At 67.4% G+C, this 16895-nt stretch overlaps 5 protein-coding genes across 5 annotated transcripts; 1 reads left to right on the top strand and 4 right to left on the bottom strand.

Moving 5' to 3' along the window:
- Positions 1-281: 281 nt before the first annotated feature.
- CHLNCDRAFT_143157 (hypothetical protein) lies at positions 282-3081 on the bottom strand (the record flags this gene model as incomplete). Its single annotated transcript, XM_005849578.1, has 10 exons — positions 282-296; positions 401-454; positions 692-853; positions 1051-1186; positions 1414-1553; positions 1714-1788; positions 1943-2042; positions 2187-2292; positions 2440-2769; positions 2880-3081. The coding sequence occupies 10 exons, from the start codon at positions 3079-3081 to the stop codon at positions 282-284; spliced, it is 1320 nt and encodes a 439-aa protein (XP_005849640.1).
- Positions 3082-3560: 479 nt separating this feature from the next.
- CHLNCDRAFT_143156 (hypothetical protein) lies at positions 3561-5123 on the bottom strand (the record flags this gene model as incomplete). Its single annotated transcript, XM_005849577.1, has 4 exons — positions 3561-3734; positions 3950-4207; positions 4341-4602; positions 4660-5123. 4 exons carry the CDS (start codon positions 5121-5123, stop codon positions 3561-3563), a joined length of 1158 nt encoding a protein of 385 aa, XP_005849639.1.
- Positions 5124-6047: 924 nt separating this feature from the next.
- CHLNCDRAFT_20896 (hypothetical protein) lies at positions 6048-6838 on the bottom strand (the record flags this gene model as incomplete). The annotated part of the gene is made up of 2 exons (XM_005849576.1): positions 6048-6208; positions 6529-6838. Coding segments are annotated over 2 exons (471 nt in total), but the record flags the coding sequence as incomplete, so codon positions are not given.
- Positions 6839-7358: 520 nt separating this feature from the next.
- On the top strand, positions 7359-9240 carry CHLNCDRAFT_143154 (hypothetical protein; the record flags this gene model as incomplete). The annotated part of the gene is made up of 4 exons (XM_005849836.1): positions 7359-7873; positions 8013-8274; positions 8391-8598; positions 8990-9240. 4 exons carry the CDS (start codon positions 7359-7361, stop codon positions 9238-9240), a joined length of 1236 nt encoding a protein of 411 aa, XP_005849898.1.
- An 887-nt stretch (positions 9241-10127) lies between these two features.
- On the bottom strand, positions 10128-10876 carry CHLNCDRAFT_21385 (hypothetical protein; the record flags this gene model as incomplete). Its single annotated transcript, XM_005849575.1, has 3 exons — positions 10128-10263; positions 10406-10460; positions 10771-10876. Coding segments are annotated over 3 exons (297 nt in total), but the record flags the coding sequence as incomplete, so codon positions are not given.
- Between the last annotated feature and the right edge of the window lie 6019 nt (positions 10877-16895).

Below are 16895 nucleotides of genomic sequence, written 5' to 3'. Positions count from 1 at the left end.
CNAAAAACCCCCCCCCCCCCCCCCCCCCCACACACACACACACACACACACACACACACACACACCTGCAGGTAGATCATGCTGTGCAGCTCGCTCAGCTTCATCTGCAGCTCCTGCTCGCCCTGCTCCCCCTCCAGCGGCCCTGCACAGCCGCACACGCGCCGCGCATATGCACACAGGCCGCTTAAGCCTCTGCGCCCCCACGACGGCCCTGCCCAGCCACCTGGCAGCCCGCCCTGCCCCCTGGCCAGCTCCCCACCTGGCCAGCTCCCCACCCCCTCTCACCTTCCGCCGCCCTGCGGCCGGGGCGCCCCATCCTCAGGATGGCCTTGGTCATGCTCCACGCCGCGGGCCAGCGGCCGTGCGACACGCCCGTGGGCAGGGTGGCGGGGTTGAGGACCTGGTGTATTTGGTCCACCAGCCGGTGGCGCAGCCGCCCCATCCTCTCCCGCACCTGCGGCGCGAGGCCGCGCGGCGAGGGTAGCCGATCATCAGGCAGGAGCAGCGCCCGAGGCCAGCAGCAGGGGGAGCACCCCCAGCAGGCCACTCCACCGCCCCTCCCGGCCCAGACAAGCCAGCCAGTCCCCCGCCAACCTCACACAGCCTGCTGGGTTGAGCGCACCTCGCAGCTGCAGTTTGCCCCACATGCACCCCCCACGCAATGCCACAGCGCCCCACGCCTGCCACCCACCTCGTCCACCACCAGCCCCTCCAGCTCCTGCACTTCCCGGCGCACGTCGTCAAACTGGGCCAGCGTGGCCGCCAGCCGCCCCTGCAGCGACCCGACCGTCGCCGACAGCGCCGCCACGCCCTGGTGCAGCGAGGCCACGCTGGCGCTGGCCAGGTTGTGCACCTGCGGGGCGAGGCAGGAGGGAAAGGGTGTGTGTGGAAGGGGACATACAGCGGCGCAGCTGCGGTAACGCTGGCTGCGCCGACAGCAAGCAAGCCAGACCCGGCGCCAGCTGCTTGAGCAATGCAGCAACGCGCGGCTGCAGGCACCAAGCCCGGGCCTGCCAGCGCATACGAGTGCGCGCCCTTGCAGGCGCGCACCTGCGCCAGCAGGCGCTCCACATCGTCCAGCACCGCCACCAGGTGCAGCAGCGCGGCGCGTCTGCCCAGGAAGCCCAGCACACGCGTCTCCAGCTCGGGCAGACCCGAAGCCTCCAGCATCTCCACCGCCGTCTCCCTGCGCGGAGCGGGGCGAGCAGCGGCCGGCCGCACGGGTGGCAGGGACGTGTGGGCGTGGATGCAGGGCAGCGGTCGCGGGCAGCCAGGCAGGCGCTCGCAGGAGGGGTCGCCATGCAACCCCCTGGAAGCATCCCGCTGCTGCCCCAGTCATCTGCCGGTGGCTGTGCAGCAGGGAGGCGCCTGCCCACCCCCACACCCGCCCCACCCGCCGCCCCACCCGCGCACCTGATCGTCTCTGGGTCTGTCACCCGCCCCCAGTGCTTGCCAAAGGCAACCTTGCGGAAGGCGTCCAGGTCGTCGGCGGCGGCGGCGGGGCGCAGCGCCAGGCGGGAGCGCAGCGCGTCGCGGGCGCTCACCAGGAACACCTGCAGCGGGGGCGGCAGCGGCGCGGGAGAGAGGGAGCGGGGCCGGCTCAGGGTGTGTGCCACACACAGCAGCGTGCCAGGGCCGCAGCGCCAGCCGGGGTGCCGGCCTGCTCCAGGCGGGAAAGCTCGCCTGCTCGGGCAGCAGCTCAAAGCCCGGCACGTTGAGCTGGCTGGTGACCAGCGCCGCCACATACTCCCGCGTCTCCTCGCCGCCCATGCCCTCGGAGCTCTCAGCCTGTGAGGCAGCAGGAGGCAGTGGCAGCGCTGAGCGCAGAGTTGAGCAGAGCAGCAAAGCGACAGGGATGGGACGGGTCAACAGCGATGGGGCAGATTGACTTGGCCGATCAAATGGGGGGAGCAGCCGTGCTCCTGCCTCTGGCTCCTCTCACCAGGTCCAGTTTGTTTACGACGAAGAAGCAGCGGTGGCACAGGCGGCGCACGACGCCCGGGTTGAGCTCGTGCAGGCGCTGCAGCATCGCCGTCTCCTCGCTGCGGGCAGGCAGGCAGGGCAGGGCAGGGCAGCAGGCGGGAGACCCTCGGGTGCTGGGCAGGGCACCTGCACCTGGTTCCCCTGCGCCTCCCTCCGCGAGGCTCCGCTGCCCTCCCTCCCTCCACCTCCCTCCCTCTCCTCACTTGGTCTTGAGCTTGGACCAGTCGAGTATGTAGAGCACAGCGTCCACCCCCTCCATCAGCCGCTCCACCTTGAACCGCAGGTGGTCCTCGCCCGCCTCGTTGGGGCCTGCAGGAGGCGGAGCGGGGGCGAGCGAGCAAGGCCGGGCAGGCGGGTTGGCAGGCGAGCGGGCAGGCGTCGCCACGGCCAAACATTGTTTTGCCTATGTCGCTGCTGCGTGCTGCCTGGACGCTGCCCACTGGAGCTGGGGCCCACCTGGGGTGTCGAGGATGGTGATGCGGCTGCTCAGAGCGTCGGCCGGCGTGGCCGCCAGCGCGGCGATGGGCATGGCGATGGATAGCGGCTGCTCGTCCGCCACCATGCCCTGCCGGCCGTCGCGTCCCATCGCGTTCAGCTGCCGCAGGTGCTCCCGGATGCCGCCTGCGCCCTCCACCTGCACCGTCTGCCCATCTGGCGTCTGGTAGGCGAGGCGGGGGCCGGGGGCGGTGGGTGTGTGCTGGATGGCACAGATGCGGGCCGTCTCTGGGACGTTGTTGGAGGGAAGCACAGCGGACCCCAGCACCGCATTCACTAGGGTCGATTTGCCTGCAGCCGTACGGGGAACAGAGGCAGAACCATGAGGGGCGGAGATGGGGAGCGGGGAGGGGAAGCGGGCGGTGGGCGGGCGGGTTGGCCGCCGGATGGCGCCGCCAGACCTGACTTGGCGAGTGCCAGAACCGCGAGCGTGCACTGGTCCTCTGCTGCTCTCTCCCGGATGCCCTGGAAAGCCCGGAACAGGCTCGGGAGGGCCAAGTCTGTGTTCTGAGACGCAGAGCCGTGGGAGCCCTCCACGAGACTTGACAGCACATCGCCCGTCTGCTGCAGCACGGCGGCCACCTCCTCTGTCAGGCAAGCCATGATTGAGCGACCTCGCGCAGAGGTGTGCAGCGTGTCGGAATCCTCGGGTGACTCCTGGCTTCCTCTCCTGCTCACGGCCAGCCCAGCCAGCACACTTGCCGATAAGGGGTAACAATTCTCTCTCAGCGATACGGCAGCGGTCCCTCCTAGGCTAGGAGTCCTAGCGCTGCGTGCTGTGCTGTGGTTTTCCACCCTCCTGAGCAGAATTGCTCTCGATGTTAATTGATGAATCGTGGATTGATTGCGAGAGGGTGTAATCGGGGCAGGAGCCCGTCGACAGGCAGCTGCTGGGCTGGGGGTCAACACTGCCGCAGCAATGTTACACGAAATCGCAGTATCAGCATATAAACTGATGAAGAAAGCACCAAGGAGCCAACGGGTGACGCGACGAGCAACAGCCAGACCGCCGCCCAAACCCGAGCCGCCGCCGCCCAACCCGCAGCGGCACACCCTGCCACCCAGCACAGCCGGCATGCCCGTCACGTGAACAGCCAGGCCGTGCGCTTCTTCTCCTTCATCTCCTGCTTGCGCTGCTTCACCTGGCGCAGCTCCTCCCCGGTCAGCGCCCGCTTGCGACGCTCCGCCGCCTTGGCCAGCTGCTGCTCCAGCTCGTGCGGGTTGGCCCAGCTGGCCACCTCAGCATACAGCGACTCCTGCAGGGGGAGACGACATGAGGGGGAGGGCCAGCAGGGGCGGGGCGGCAAGGTGAAGGACGCAGGCAGCGTGAGGCACGGAGAAGGGGGTACAGGGTGCATGAGGAAGTGCAGGCGCGCGCTGGCGCCGGCAGCCCGCGGCGGCGTGCCGCTCCACCCATCTCCTCCCACCCCACCCACATCACGACCCGCCTGCCCGCGGCCCTGCTGCTCACCGGCGCGCCGGGCGCCTGGATGCGCCCCCTGGCCGCCACTCGGTACGCGGTGGCGCCGTAATCCACAGACTGCTCCTGGGCCCAGGCCACCACCTCCTGGATGGAGCGACCCGAGCTGGCCGCCATGCGCGCCACCGCCACCGCCTCGTCGTGCGCGGGCAGCCCAAACAGCACCGCCTCGGCCAGGGAGTGGGCGCTGCCGCGCTGGCGCTCCGCCTCGTACGCCGCCGCGGGGGTCGCGGCGCCGGGCCAGGCAGCCTGCGTGGCAGGGGGCAGGGAGGGAGGGCGGGCGCTGCAGTGACGGGGGCGGCCAGCCTCCAGCATCCACCGGCCACCGCGCATGCCGCACAACATTTCCCCGCCGTGAGCGAGAGCGGTCGGGGCCAAACACAGGCAAGTGTGGTGGCGGCGGGGCCGCTCGTGCCTGCTCCGGATTCTCCATGCGCCAGCGAGCCAGCAGCTCCTCATCCCCCACTACCTCCGCCAGCTCCGCCTGCGACCAGCGCGCCCCGGCCTCCCCTGCCGCCGCGCCACCCTGCGACTGCGCATCGCCGCCGCTGTCACCCCCAGGCCTGCTGCCGGCGCTGCTGGTCCCTTCCCCGGCTGCCTTGCTGGCACCGTCGCCGCTAGCGCCCTCCTTGGCGTCATCGCCGCTGCCAGCGGCGTGGAAGCGCAGGATCGGGAGGTCCATAGCAAGCATGCCGCGTCACTCCCGCAGCTGCTCAGTGGTGAAAGGCCCCTGCAGCTGCCCGGCGGCATCGCGGTAGTACAGCCCTGGCTTGTAGTCACGCTGGGCTGCATGGTGCGGCTGCTGCGCCCCGCCAGCCTCCCCCGCTAGCGCCGGCGCCGCTGGCTGCTCTGTGCCGCGCTGTGGCTGCTCGGCGGCACCAGGCGGGCCACCGGGCTGGCTGGCTGTGGACCACCCCGCCGGTGGCTGCCACTGGCTCACACCCGTCGCTCTGTTGAACCAGTATCGCGTGCCGCTGTTCATATCGACCGCAGACTCCCAGCAGTCGCGCACCCACGGACCACCGCCGCCACCGCCGCCGCCGCCGCCGGCTGCCTGCTCCCAGTCGTGCGCGGCACCCTCTTCGTCTTCTTCAGTTGCCTGAATCTGGTCCGCTAGCTGCTCCAGCGCGGCCAGCTCCGGGTCGTCGGCTGCCGGCTCCGCCATCGCGCTGCTCCCGATAAACAAGGCCGCGCTCCTAACAAACAAGCGCGCAGGCAGTCTGGCGAACGCGCGCGCCAACAATTCCAGCAGAGCGGCAAATGGAGCTGAACAAAATGTGGCGGGCGGCGGCGGCCGGCGGGCTTTACTGTCGCCCCTGCTGATGAGGCATCTGTCATTTCATTCCTGCATCCTACTTCATCCCACAACAGTCCCGATGAAATCTGCGCTTGCTGTTGTGTACTGTCGTCACCTCGCCTGCCGTTAGGTCCCCAACCCACCGTCAACCACCGCGGCGTCACTGTTTTGCCGTCACTGTTTTGCCGCAAAAATGGTTGTATTACACATCACAACAACTTGTGATTGCAGCTTCAAACGGGACACACGTGCCGGTTGCATTGTCGCGCCCCCTTCAACCACCTGCCAGGGGCGTGGGGAGGGACAGGGGCCAGCATGTTGGGAGCATGGTTGCAAGAAGCGAGTATCAGAAAGGATGCAGGCGTGACATCGGCAGTGTGGTCTGACACCTTGTCGATTGATGAGCATGCGGAGAGGGGTTGGCGCAGCATGAGCGCAGCATGATGGCACATCGCTCTGACGAGGCGGCTGGTGATGAGCGGCACATTGGGGGGGAGGGGGGCACGTGGGGGCGAGCGGCATGAAGCACGGCACCCTTACATGTTTTAAGTTCCAAGCACAGCTGCAGGCACCTGGGACAGCAGCCGACGGCGGCAAAGCCACACACAAGAGCCTGGCCGCAAAGGCGTGCAGCGGCACGATGCGGTTGCTCACCTCCTCCCTGTGGGGACAGCCTGCCTGGTTGGATGGCTGGTCGGAACAGAACCACATGCATCGAACGACGACTCAACATGGCACAACTCAGGTATAATCCTGCTTCACCTGGCGCTGGAGCTCTGCTGCAGCAGCAGCCTACTTGCGGCGGCGCGCAAAGAACGACCTCATGAGGTCCCCGCACTCTGCCGCCAGCACGCCCCGTCGCACCACCATGTTGGGGTGAAACGGGTGCGGCCGGGTGGGCTGCACCGCTGCCGCGGCGGCAGGCGCTGCCTGCAGCTGCTCAACGCCGCTGCCTTGGGTGGGAGCACTGCTGGTGCCACCGCTGCCGCTATGAGCGCCGCTGGCGCTTCCCTCGCCAGCCCTGCTCTGCGGCAGCATGGCGATCCAGCTGCCGTCGGCACCCAGCAGGGTGTTGCGGGCACCATACACCACGGTCCCCACCCGAGACTGCAGGCAGACGGCAGTGGGTTGCGGCTTAGGGCAAGGCGCAGGCACATGCCGTGGGGACAAGCACCATGGGGTTGAGGCGTGCTGGCAGACACGCGTGTGCAGGCAGCATGGCACGCAGCGCCAGCTCCTGTGCAGGGCTGCCGTGCACCCGCCAGGGGCACACACAGCCCCGCGCGGCGCACCTGCAGCAGTGCGCCTGCGCACATGGGGCAGGGCTCCAGCGTGACGTACAGCGTGGCGTCCAGTAAGCGCCAGCCGCCTGCCGCCGTGGCGGCCTGCCGGATGCACAGCAGCTCGGCGTGCGCGGTGGGGTCGGCGGCGCCCTCGGCCGCATTGCGGGCCGCTGCCAGCACCTGGCCCCCGCCGGACACCAGCACCGCGCCCACCGGCACCTCGCCGTCATCAAAGGCCAGCCGTGCCTGCTCCAGCGCCAGCCGCATAAAGCGCTCGTCGTCGTCGTGAGGGGCGGTGGCAGCGGGGCCGCCGGCAGCAGGGGCGAGTGGCTGCGTCGCTGCAGCAGTTGATGTGGCTGCAGCCGGGGATGGGCCTGATTGCGGCTCTCTGGTGACATCATGAGACGCAGCGGACAGCGTGATGTCACGGCAGGGCAGCAGCCCCCGCCGGGCGTGAGCGGGCCCTGCAGGTGGCGGCGGCAAGGCGGCAGTGAGCGGGGCACATGCGCTGACGTCGGCTGGGGATGCTATGTCCAGACAAGCTTTCTATGCTGCATCTCTCACCCGCGGAGCACTGCCTGGCGAACCAGGAGGCGGTGGCAACCCGAGTAAAGGACGCCATTCTACCGGCAGTTGCACAGACCAGATGCCAGGTGGTGTGCACAATCCATAACAATCGGTGGCTCGCAGGCTATGGTGAGCGAAGCCAGGCAATGGTCGGCCCAGCACAGCACGGAGTGTGCCCATGCTCCCTGAGCGCTTTCCGCAGCTATTGTCACACATTTCGGCGCGTGTGCGACGCTCCAAGGCCTGGTTCACAATGTCGGAGCGACAGTCAGCAGACATGCCACCACCAAACTCCCAGAACGAGCTGCTCCGCAAGGCTGTTGTTTCGTTGGAGAAGAAGCTGAGGGAGAGCACCGAGCGGGTGGCGACGCTGCAGGCGCAGGTGGCGCAGCGGCAGCAGGAGGTTGCGGAACTGCCGGCGGTTCGTGGGCGCCTCGCCGAGGCGCTGGCTACGCGGGATGCACTGGACCAGCAGGTGGAGCAGTGGCAGCGCACGGCTGCGCAGGCGCGGGGAGAGGTGGAGGATGCGCGACGGCAGCTGGAACGCACGCAGGCGGCAGTGCAGGCCGCTGAGGCGGCGCAGCAGCGGGTGGCGGAGCAGGCGGCTCAGCTGCGAACAGGAGGCGAGGCGCTGCAGCTGGAGGAGGCACGTGCGCGCGGCCAAGCCGAGATGCTGGCTCAGCAGGTGCAGCAGCTGGAGGCGGCCAATGGCAGCCTGCGCCTGGACAACCAGGCCCATGCCGGCAAGCTCAAAGCAGCGTATGAGCGGTACGTGTGGGGGCGGTGGCTCAGGGGGTGGCTTAGGAGGTGGGGAGAGGCAGGCTGGGTGCTGCTCTCATGTCGGTTCCTGCCCCCACCTGCCACATATGCACATTTGCGTCACCTGCACATTGCGGTGCATGTGCAGGGAGGGGGAGCTGCTGGCAGAGGTGGCGGAGCTGCAGGCGCAGCTGCGGCGGGAGCAGGCAAAGCAGCGGGGCGGCGACTTCTGCGTCGGCTCCGCTGTGGCTCCCACGGCGGCGGCAATGGGCAGCAGCAGCAGCAGCGGAAACGGGCAATCCAGCGACTGTCCGGCGGCAGCTGCATCAGGCCCCTGCAGCCTGGAGCAGATGCACCGTGGGCTGTTCCTTGCGGCGGCAGCCGAGCTGACAAGAGGGTTCACCGCTCAGGTGGAGCAGGCAAGTGTGGCAGCATGCCACTGCCCTTTTGGGCTGCAGCAGGCAGCCCCGCCCCATCTGGCCAACCATCTCATGCGCCAGTCCATGCCACATGCGCATGTGTGCAGGCAGACCGCAAGGCGGGGGAACTGGAACAGCGGCTGGCGGCCATGTGCGGCGCCGTGGAGCGCCTGCGGCGCCAGCAGGGCGAACTGCGGGCAGACCTTGGGGAGGCGCAGGCGCGGTGCGGCAGGGAGGCGGAGATGGCGCGGGAGCTGCTGGCCACCAACCTGCTGCTGCACGAGACTGTGGCGGCGCTGATGGAGCGGGGCACCAGTCCCACGGCAACACACGCAGCAGGGGCAGCAGGCAGCAGCGAGGGCTCGGCGCAGCCCAAGCCGCCTCTGGCGCCAAAGCCGCAAGGAAGCAAGCAGCCCCCGGAGCAAGCCCCGGCCCGGACGGGCCTTGCAGGGGCGGCAGGCCGCCAGCAGCCCCGCGCAGGCTTGGCGGGCACGAGGTCCACCGGCCCCGCCAGGCCAACCGGCCGGGGGGCAGGCAGCGAACCCGGGTTTGCCCACCCGGAGCCAGCGGCTCCCGGCAGTTGCGGCAGGGCGTGCCGCTGCTGCGTGGAGCCAGGCAGCCGACAGGCAGGCGGAGCCGACACCACATATGGCACACCCAGCAAGCCGCCCCCCATGCACCCAGCCAGCCCCCCGACGTCAACCAGCGGCCAGGCAGGCAGCGGTGAAGGCGGCTCTGTCTCTATCGGGAGAGCACCGCGAACTGCTGGTGTATCAGAAAGCGCTGGCAGCTGAGCTGCAGCAGGTTGCCAGCAGCCTGGCGGTGGCGGAAACAGGGAAGCAGCTGGCGCTCCTGCGCCACCATGCTCAGGTACAGGGAGAGCTGCGGGGGGTGGCGGCACAGCTCGAGGACAGGGTGCTGCGGCTGACAGCGCTGAGACAGGCAGGGCTGGTGTGAACGCAGGCAGTGGCCAGATGCGGACGCAGCTGGCAGGTCAGGTGGGCCTGCCTCATGAACCAGGGCCACAGCAAGGCCTGGATTTGAGAGTAACCTTCTTACATCAAGATACATTTCCTGTGTAAGGCGTCGTGTAAACAGCACAGGATGTGGGTAAAGGAATGCTGAAATCAGTGCAGAGGAAGCTATAGCAACAGGTACAGAATTGTATACGAAATGGCAACGAGACAATGGGATGGGACCACCTTGCGGCGAAGCGGGTAACAACCGCTACTGATAACGAATAGAAATTTCAGTGCTGGTGGCTGGGAAAGCTGTACGTCAGATGCCATCGCCATCACTGCCGCCGCCACCGGCGCGGCTGCCGCCGCCCCGGCTGATGCTGCCTTGGCGGCTGCCTGCCAAGCTGCTTTTGAGGCTGCCATTGCCAAGGGCACTGCCGCCGTTGAGGTTTCCGTTTGCCTTGTCTTCGGAGTCTCCTGGGATGGTTAGCGGGATGGGCACCCTGGGCGCATCCTTGGGCATCACTAGTTCCTGACTAGACACCAGGATGCCGTCTGCAGGCAGGGATGGCGAGGCAGGCTACTGGGGGCACACCCCCTAACACCACCAGTCGATGCACACCTGCTGCGTGTGGCACTCTGCTGGATCCCACCACCCCCCCGACACACAGATCCCTGCTCCATGTAAGCCGTGGAGCACCAGGGCTGCCTTCTCACCCTCATCCGCATCTGCAATGAACAGCACAAACACGAGTAGTGTTTGAGTAGTGCCTCGGGAGAAGTGGCTGGCTGGGCTGCATCGCCCCGCCTCTGTCACGCCGTCGCTCGCAACATCGCCGTGATTGAAGTAACTGCTGGTCACCAACCGCCCAAATACATAAAAACTCATAATAACTCACACAGCCAGTCTCCTGGGTTGATGACGAAGCCCCCGACGGTGACGGGCACATCTCGCTGCCCCACATCCGCCTTGCCGGGCTTCAGCGGGTGGGAGTCTAATGCCATGATGCCGATGAGGAAGCTGCAGGGCACAACACGCCGGAAGGAGCAACAGGATGCGGCGTCAGCATAAGGCCTAGCCAGCACACCAACAGCCCCCTGGACGTACACCTGATGCACACCAGGCAAAGCGTGCATTGCCTGCTGTAGGCGGTATGCCTCACTTGCGGATCTCGCTCGCGTCCCGCACGCAGCCATTCACCACGATGCCTGACCAGCCTGCAGGCAGGGGATTGGAGGGGAAGCCACGACATGTGGCGGCGGCATGTCAGCAGGCTGGTTCGCAGACGCCACATCATGCACTTGGCACTCCAGGCTCTTCCATGAAGGCAGCAGGAGCAAGGTGGTGGGGAGTCTGACCTTGCATATCTGCAGCAAACAACGGAAAATACATACAGTCTGTTTATTCTTCAGGGCAGCACTGGGCAACAGGCCGCCTCACTGGCCTCAGGGCGTCCGCTGCCAGGAGGCCGCAAGACAGCTTCAATGCACCAGCGGCATACAGTAGCATATCTGTCGCAGCACTCACAGGCGTGCTCAATCAGTCGGTCGCCCATGAGCGCACAGCGCATGCTGCTACCACCATCAATGACCAGCACGCGCCCCGAACCCTCCTCATTCAGCGTCTTGCGCACCTGCAGGGACCCCAGGTGGAGCAAGCAGCCGGGTCGCTGTCAAGAGCTAGCTGCTGGCCACCAGCCTAGACCAGGCAACCCACCAGAGGGTTAGAGTCGTTGCATTGAATCGTCGTGACACGCCCCTTGAACGACAACATGCCTCCATAGTGCCTGCACACCACAGCTGGTGGACAGTGGGTGGGGACTGTATGCCGCGTGGGCGGAGGCTGGCACGCTGAGCGCCACATGCACGGCGGCCGCACCTGAAGCCAGGATGCAAGATTTGTACGGTTGAGGGGCGCGTGGGGTCATCCACAGGGATGGCAAACATGTCTGCCAGGTCGCTGACGCTGCAGCGGCTGGCATCCATGCCTGCAGCGGGGTATGGCGGGCAGCGGGGCGGCGGCGCTTCCCACTGCATGTAAGTTTAGGAGGCGGGCACCCGCTGCGCCCAGCTGATTCGCTCCGCGTCTCGCCTGTGGGCCAGCTGGTCAGGTTGGCGGAGGGAGGGATCGCGCCCTCGAACCTTTGTGAGACCTTTATCTGCATGTTGCAGGACCCCTCAGTCCACTTGCACAACGACGAGGAGATAGTTGGAGACGTGCAAGAAGAAGAAGAAGATGTGACCAAACACGGATGACTCAGGGGGAGAAACGGTGGCAGCGACTTTCCTAAAGGAAATCCAGGGGTGCGATGACGCGTGCCAGGTGGCGGAACGCCTACGCGATGACGCACGGTGCGTCCTCGCAAACGGTTATCTGGTTCAAGATTTCCGGGGCGAGTTGGGCGAAGCGCCGGGGCGCGCTCCAGGGCCTCCTGGCAACACTTCTCAACTATAACTGCCTGCCTGCACCGCCGCGCGGCCCTCCGCGGGCCTGGGCCAGCTCGCACTAAACTAGGGAACGTCACAGGAGCCCCGCGCCCTCCCGGGCGCCCTTCCACAGGTACCTGCCTGGCTGTTAACAACTCCTGCTGGCTGTTGACAGCGCCTGTGCTTGCACATGGGCTCTGGCAGGCCTGTGATCCTCTGGCGGGCCTGTGATCCTCCGCCTTGCTTCTACACCGCCCCACGCCCCCCCTGGCCGCGCAAGAGGACCTGCGCGCTAGTGCGGCGGTGCTGGGCCGGCGGCGCCCGTCCAGCATGGAGGCCGCGCGGCAGCGCATGGCCGAAATGAGCCAGTGGCAGGCCGCTGCACGGCGCGGCATAGCAGCAGCCCGCGACCACACGTGGACGGTTGCAGAGGAGTGCGGCCGCCACGAGGAGACAGCCAGCGAGGAGCTGCTCATGCAGCTGGCTGAGGTGGCAGTTGGGGATGCCGCTGCTGCAGCGGCGCCGATGCCAGCAGCAGCGCCGGCGCCGGCAGCGCAGCCGGCACCATCAGCAGCGCAGCCGGCACCATCGGCAGCGGCAGCTGCGTTGCTGGAAGCAGACGCGTCTGTGCTGGCAGCCAGTGAGGATGGGCAGGTGACCGTGCCCCTCTCGCTGCTGCGGCAGCTGGTGCAGCAGCAGCAGCAGCAGCTGGCGCAGCAGCATGAACTGACCACTGCCGTCCATCTGCTCTCCTCGGAAGTCAGCTTGCACGGCCCCCCAAGCCGCCGCCGTACTATTGTAGCGGCCGCTGCCGACCCAAGCGTGAGCCTGGACGCCACCACAGTTGGTGTGTTTGAGCTCGGCTATGCCCCTGCCGCGGGCTCTGCCGCCGCCCCCAGCGCAGCAGCACCAGCAGCAGACAGCTCAGCAGAGGGTGGTTGGCGGAGCCGCTGGCATGGCGTCCCCTGCAACATCCCCAGCAGCCTGTCCGCCTTGCTCAACACCGAGTGGGTGAGTGAACTGGGTTGTGTGCATGTGTAGTCGCATTATAGTCGCACGTGCTTACCTGCGCCCACGGTTGCCCCCTGACTGTGGCATGTCCCCTTGTGTGCTGCCCAGCCCCTGTGCGCCCACGGTTGCCCCCTGACTGTGGCCTGTCCCCTTGTGTGCGATCCAAGCACCCACCGCCCGTGCCCCACTACAACTACTCTGTGCGGCGCAGGCTGCGCGGCACTACTACGAGGGCGTGCAAGGCCCGGCGTGGAAGGACCGGGAGGACGAGCAGCGGGAGGCACAGCGGCTGGGCCGGCTGCCCACCCGGCACACCTGGCGCCCAGGCGCGGCGGTGCGCAAGATCTGGCACCTGGTCGTCAACGCAATGGCACTGGTGGAGGAGCTGGCACGCCAGGAGGGCTGCTCAAACATGGATGCTGCCAGGCTGGTGGACCAGCGCCTGGCGCAGCAGGTGGGAACCTGGGGGTTCGGGGGGTGCGCCATGGGCGCAGGAGTGACAGCAACAGGCGGCGGCAGCGGCGGTGGCGGCGGTAGGGGCCTGAGAGGGCTCCAACACTCCAATTGGTTGCTCGTGTTCACCGTTGCAATGCCCTACCATGCGCGCAGGAGGGCAAGAAGAAGAAGAACTTTGCCAGCCTGGGCCGCAAGGAGAACGAGGCGGCGGTGCGCGAGCTGCTGGGGCTTCCCGCAAAGCCCGCGCCCAATGGCTGACCGTGTGCCTGATTACACCATTCACAGTTGCCACCAATCTCAGTTGTGGCCCCGGGGCTCCCGCTCCCACTGCTTCCTACCCCCAGTGCTCCCTTCAGCTCCTGCTCCCACTGCTTCCTGCTCCCCTGCTCCCACTGCTGCCTGCTGCCTGCCCCCACTGCTCCCTTCAGCTCCTGCTCCCACTGCTTCCAACATTGATGCAATTGTAGTCCTGCTACAGCATGCAAATGAGACAGCACAGAGAAACTCACGAGGAGATGTGGCACGGTAAGGCAGCACACAGGGAAGGGAGGGGGAGGGGAGCAGACAGATCAGGGTGAGGCGGCCGGGGTAATCAAGTCAATAGGACCCTCATCATCCGCATCGCTGCTAAAGAAGCTATCGCCATCATCCCCATCCTGCTCCTGCTGCTGCTGCTGCTGCTGCTGCTGCTGCTGCTGCTGCTGCCGCACGTAGGCAGCGTGCATCGCCGCGGACTCCTCCCAGCCAGGGGGTGGGGGAGGGGGGTCAACCAGGGCACGGGGAGGAAGCACGTGTGCACCAAACCTGCAGGCTCAGGGATGGGAGGCAGGGGGAGGGTGAGGTTTGTGGGAGGGGGCTGCAGGAGGGGGCACAATCACCAGCAGCATGCATGCGCAGGAGTGTGCAAATACCACGGTGGCCACATGCTCACTCTGCAGCTGCAATGACCTGCTCCAGGCCCTCGTACACGCAGAGGTGGGGCAACAGCTGCAGCAGCCGTTGCACCACCGCAGCCACTGCATCCTGCTGGTCGGCGCCGCCAAAGCCCTGCCATGTGTACGGGTGGGCGTCCCCCAGCAGCACAATGCAGTGGTTGTGGCTGGGGGGAATGCCACTCTCGATGAGCCGCAGGAGGGTTTGCACAGTGGCCACAAGGCAGGTGGGCCTGCTGCTGCACACAAGCCACAGCTTGCTGCAACGCCGCTGGCATGTGGGCGTAGGGCGGCGGGAAGGGAGGGTCGAGGGGAGCTGGAGGCCCAGCCTCCCCAGCCTCCCCAGCCTCCTCCACAGCAGGCTGCTGCTGAGGCCTGCAGCTAGGTAGGGGTGGATGGAGGGTGGGCATGGCAAGCAGGTGAGAACAGCAGCTGTAACGCAGGCAGGGATTGAGCAGCTGCATCCGCTAGCACGGATGCGCCAGCACGCATGCGCATGCTTCAAAGTGTTGGGCCTCGGCAGGGCAGCCTAGGGCTAAGGGCCACACATTCACAGCTGCCTGCTGCTGCTGCCTATGAAGCTCACCCGTCGGGAGCGCCGCGGGCGGCAGGGCCCTCAATCAGGCCCCCAGCGCCGCGCATTCTGACACCGCCACGCCCCCGGGGCAAGATGCCATGCCTGCAGGCAGGGTTGCAGGGTGGGACGAGTGGGGATCACACGCTGGGGGCATTGTGGGAAACCCCCGATGGGGCCCGAAAACACGAAACAAGAACGCCACGGTGTACAACGGCCCACTGTACGGGGGGGCGCGCGCTCCCACAGCCACAGCGGGCCCCTCTCCCGCAGACCCACCCCCGCAGCACCCCGCGCGCGCGCCCAGCTTTTCAAGAAGCCCCCCCGGGGGGGGGCGCCCGGAAAAAGGGCCGGCGAGAGCTGACCGACAGCGTGGCAGGCAGGGAGCTGCGCGATTGGGAGATTGGGCACCCATCCCGCGCTGCAAGCCCCCCCCGGCGCCGGCCCGCACCTCTATAGAAGCCAGTGAGCGCGCCGGCGAGCCGCAGGCGCGGGGGCGGGGAATGGGAATTGCCCTCGCTCGCCGGGCCGCCCGCACACGCGGAACGCCGCGGAACGCGCGTCCCAGCGGCCCAGAGGGGCTCCAGGAGGCGGCGGGGGGCGCTTGCAGGGCGAGGGGGGGCCGACAGCGGGGCGTCCCCCGACCCCAGTTTCCTTCCCAGAGGAAGCCTGCCGCCACTCCCTCCCCACAGGAGGCTGTCAGGCTGGATCCGGAGGGTTCTGAGCTGTCGGCGGCGCCTGTGCATACAGTGATCGTCGTGATGTGCGAATCTGCACGTTGTAAGCGAGGGCACTACGCACAAGGCGGCGAACCGCAGTCGCTGCCTGGCGGGGCGCAACGCCGCACCGCTCGAGAGCAGCGCGCGCTGTGGAAGTGACCAGGCCCGAGTGGGACACGGCGACAGGGAAGCAGGTGACCTGCCACCCCTGTTGAACCAGGTAATGCATCCAAGAGCTGTGTTGCTCCAGCTTGTCAGCCACTGCCGCCGAAAGGCGGGTGTCGGCGGCATGCGTGACCTCCATGCAGACGAGAACACGCTCCTCAGGGGTGAGCTGGCTGAGAGAGATGGTGTGGGCTCGGTTGGGCTCCATAGCAGGGAGGAATATAATGTCCGGGGTGGCATGGCGCTGGGTGTCGGGGGAGAAAGTCTGGCAGGTTGCGAGCGGTGCGGTCGCCCAGCTCACTGTCGTGATACAGCAAGCGGTCGCCCAGGCCACCAGCAGCAATGGTTCACCGTCAGCCAGGCACTTGACTGAAGCGCCATGGCGCTTGCACCTGAGGCCGTGAATAACTGGGTGGGCGCAGGCCCCAAAGCAGTGCGGGATCGTTTCCGGCGGCCTATCCTGGCACAGGCCACATGTGGGGTCGGGATGTTTGGTTGGGTACAGGCGGTGGGCGCGCGCCCGGGTGAAGAGCTGGCCCCACCGCAAGCGCGTTGGCGCTGCCAACTCCCTTAACATGCGCCGTCGCCCTGCTGGCGCGACGAGCAGCTGCCGCTCATTCCCCTGCCAGAGGAAAGCCGATTGTAATGCCCACTGCAGTGCACTGGCTCAAGCTAACCCTGCCACCAAGGGCAAGAGGGCATTACATTCATCCATGGGCCAGCGCGGCATCGCTTCCAGGGGGCAACAAGGCGGCACATGCCGTCCTGCCCACATGTGTGTGCCGCTGCCAGATCATGCGGATGCAGCGGGCGCTGCCGCCAGCACCTGAGCCAGCTCGGGGGTCTTGGCCACCTGCGCTGGGGTCCTGCCCTCGGCATTGAGCACCCCCAGCGCGGCGGGCGCCCGCTGCGCCAGGCAGGCGCACACCTCTGCCTTGCCGTTGATGGCGCCAAGGTGCAGGGCAGTGGCGCCCTGGCTGTTGCGTGCCGCCGCATCCGCCCCCGCATCCAGCAGCGCCTGCACCGCCGCCAGCTTGTTGGTTCGCACAGCCAGCATCAGCGGCGTCCACCCCGCCTCGTCCGCCGCATTCACGTCAGCGCCTTTGCGCAGCAGCAGGCGCAGCAGCTGCAGCATGCCGCGGTTGGCGGCCTGGTGCAGTGGCGACGCAAAGTCCTTGCTGGCCAGGTTGACGTCCGCGCCGTGGTCAATCAGCAACTCACACATCTCATCATCCTGCGCCGCCCCGCCAGCAGCAGCAGCAGGCGACTGAGCGGCGGCGGCACAGCGGGGGCACGGGCCACAGCCTGTGTGGGGCGGGCCACACTCTTGAGGACAATGCCAAGGCTTGCCTGCATCTCCAGCGCATGG

Source organism: Chlorella variabilis (genome assembly GCF_000147415.1).
Source record: "Chlorella variabilis unplaced genomic scaffold CHLNCscaffold_5, whole genome shotgun sequence".
NCBI classification, from domain to species: Eukaryota; Viridiplantae; Chlorophyta; class Trebouxiophyceae; order Chlorellales; family Chlorellaceae; genus Chlorella; species Chlorella variabilis.
This window is presented reverse-complemented; position numbering and strand designations above follow the sequence as displayed.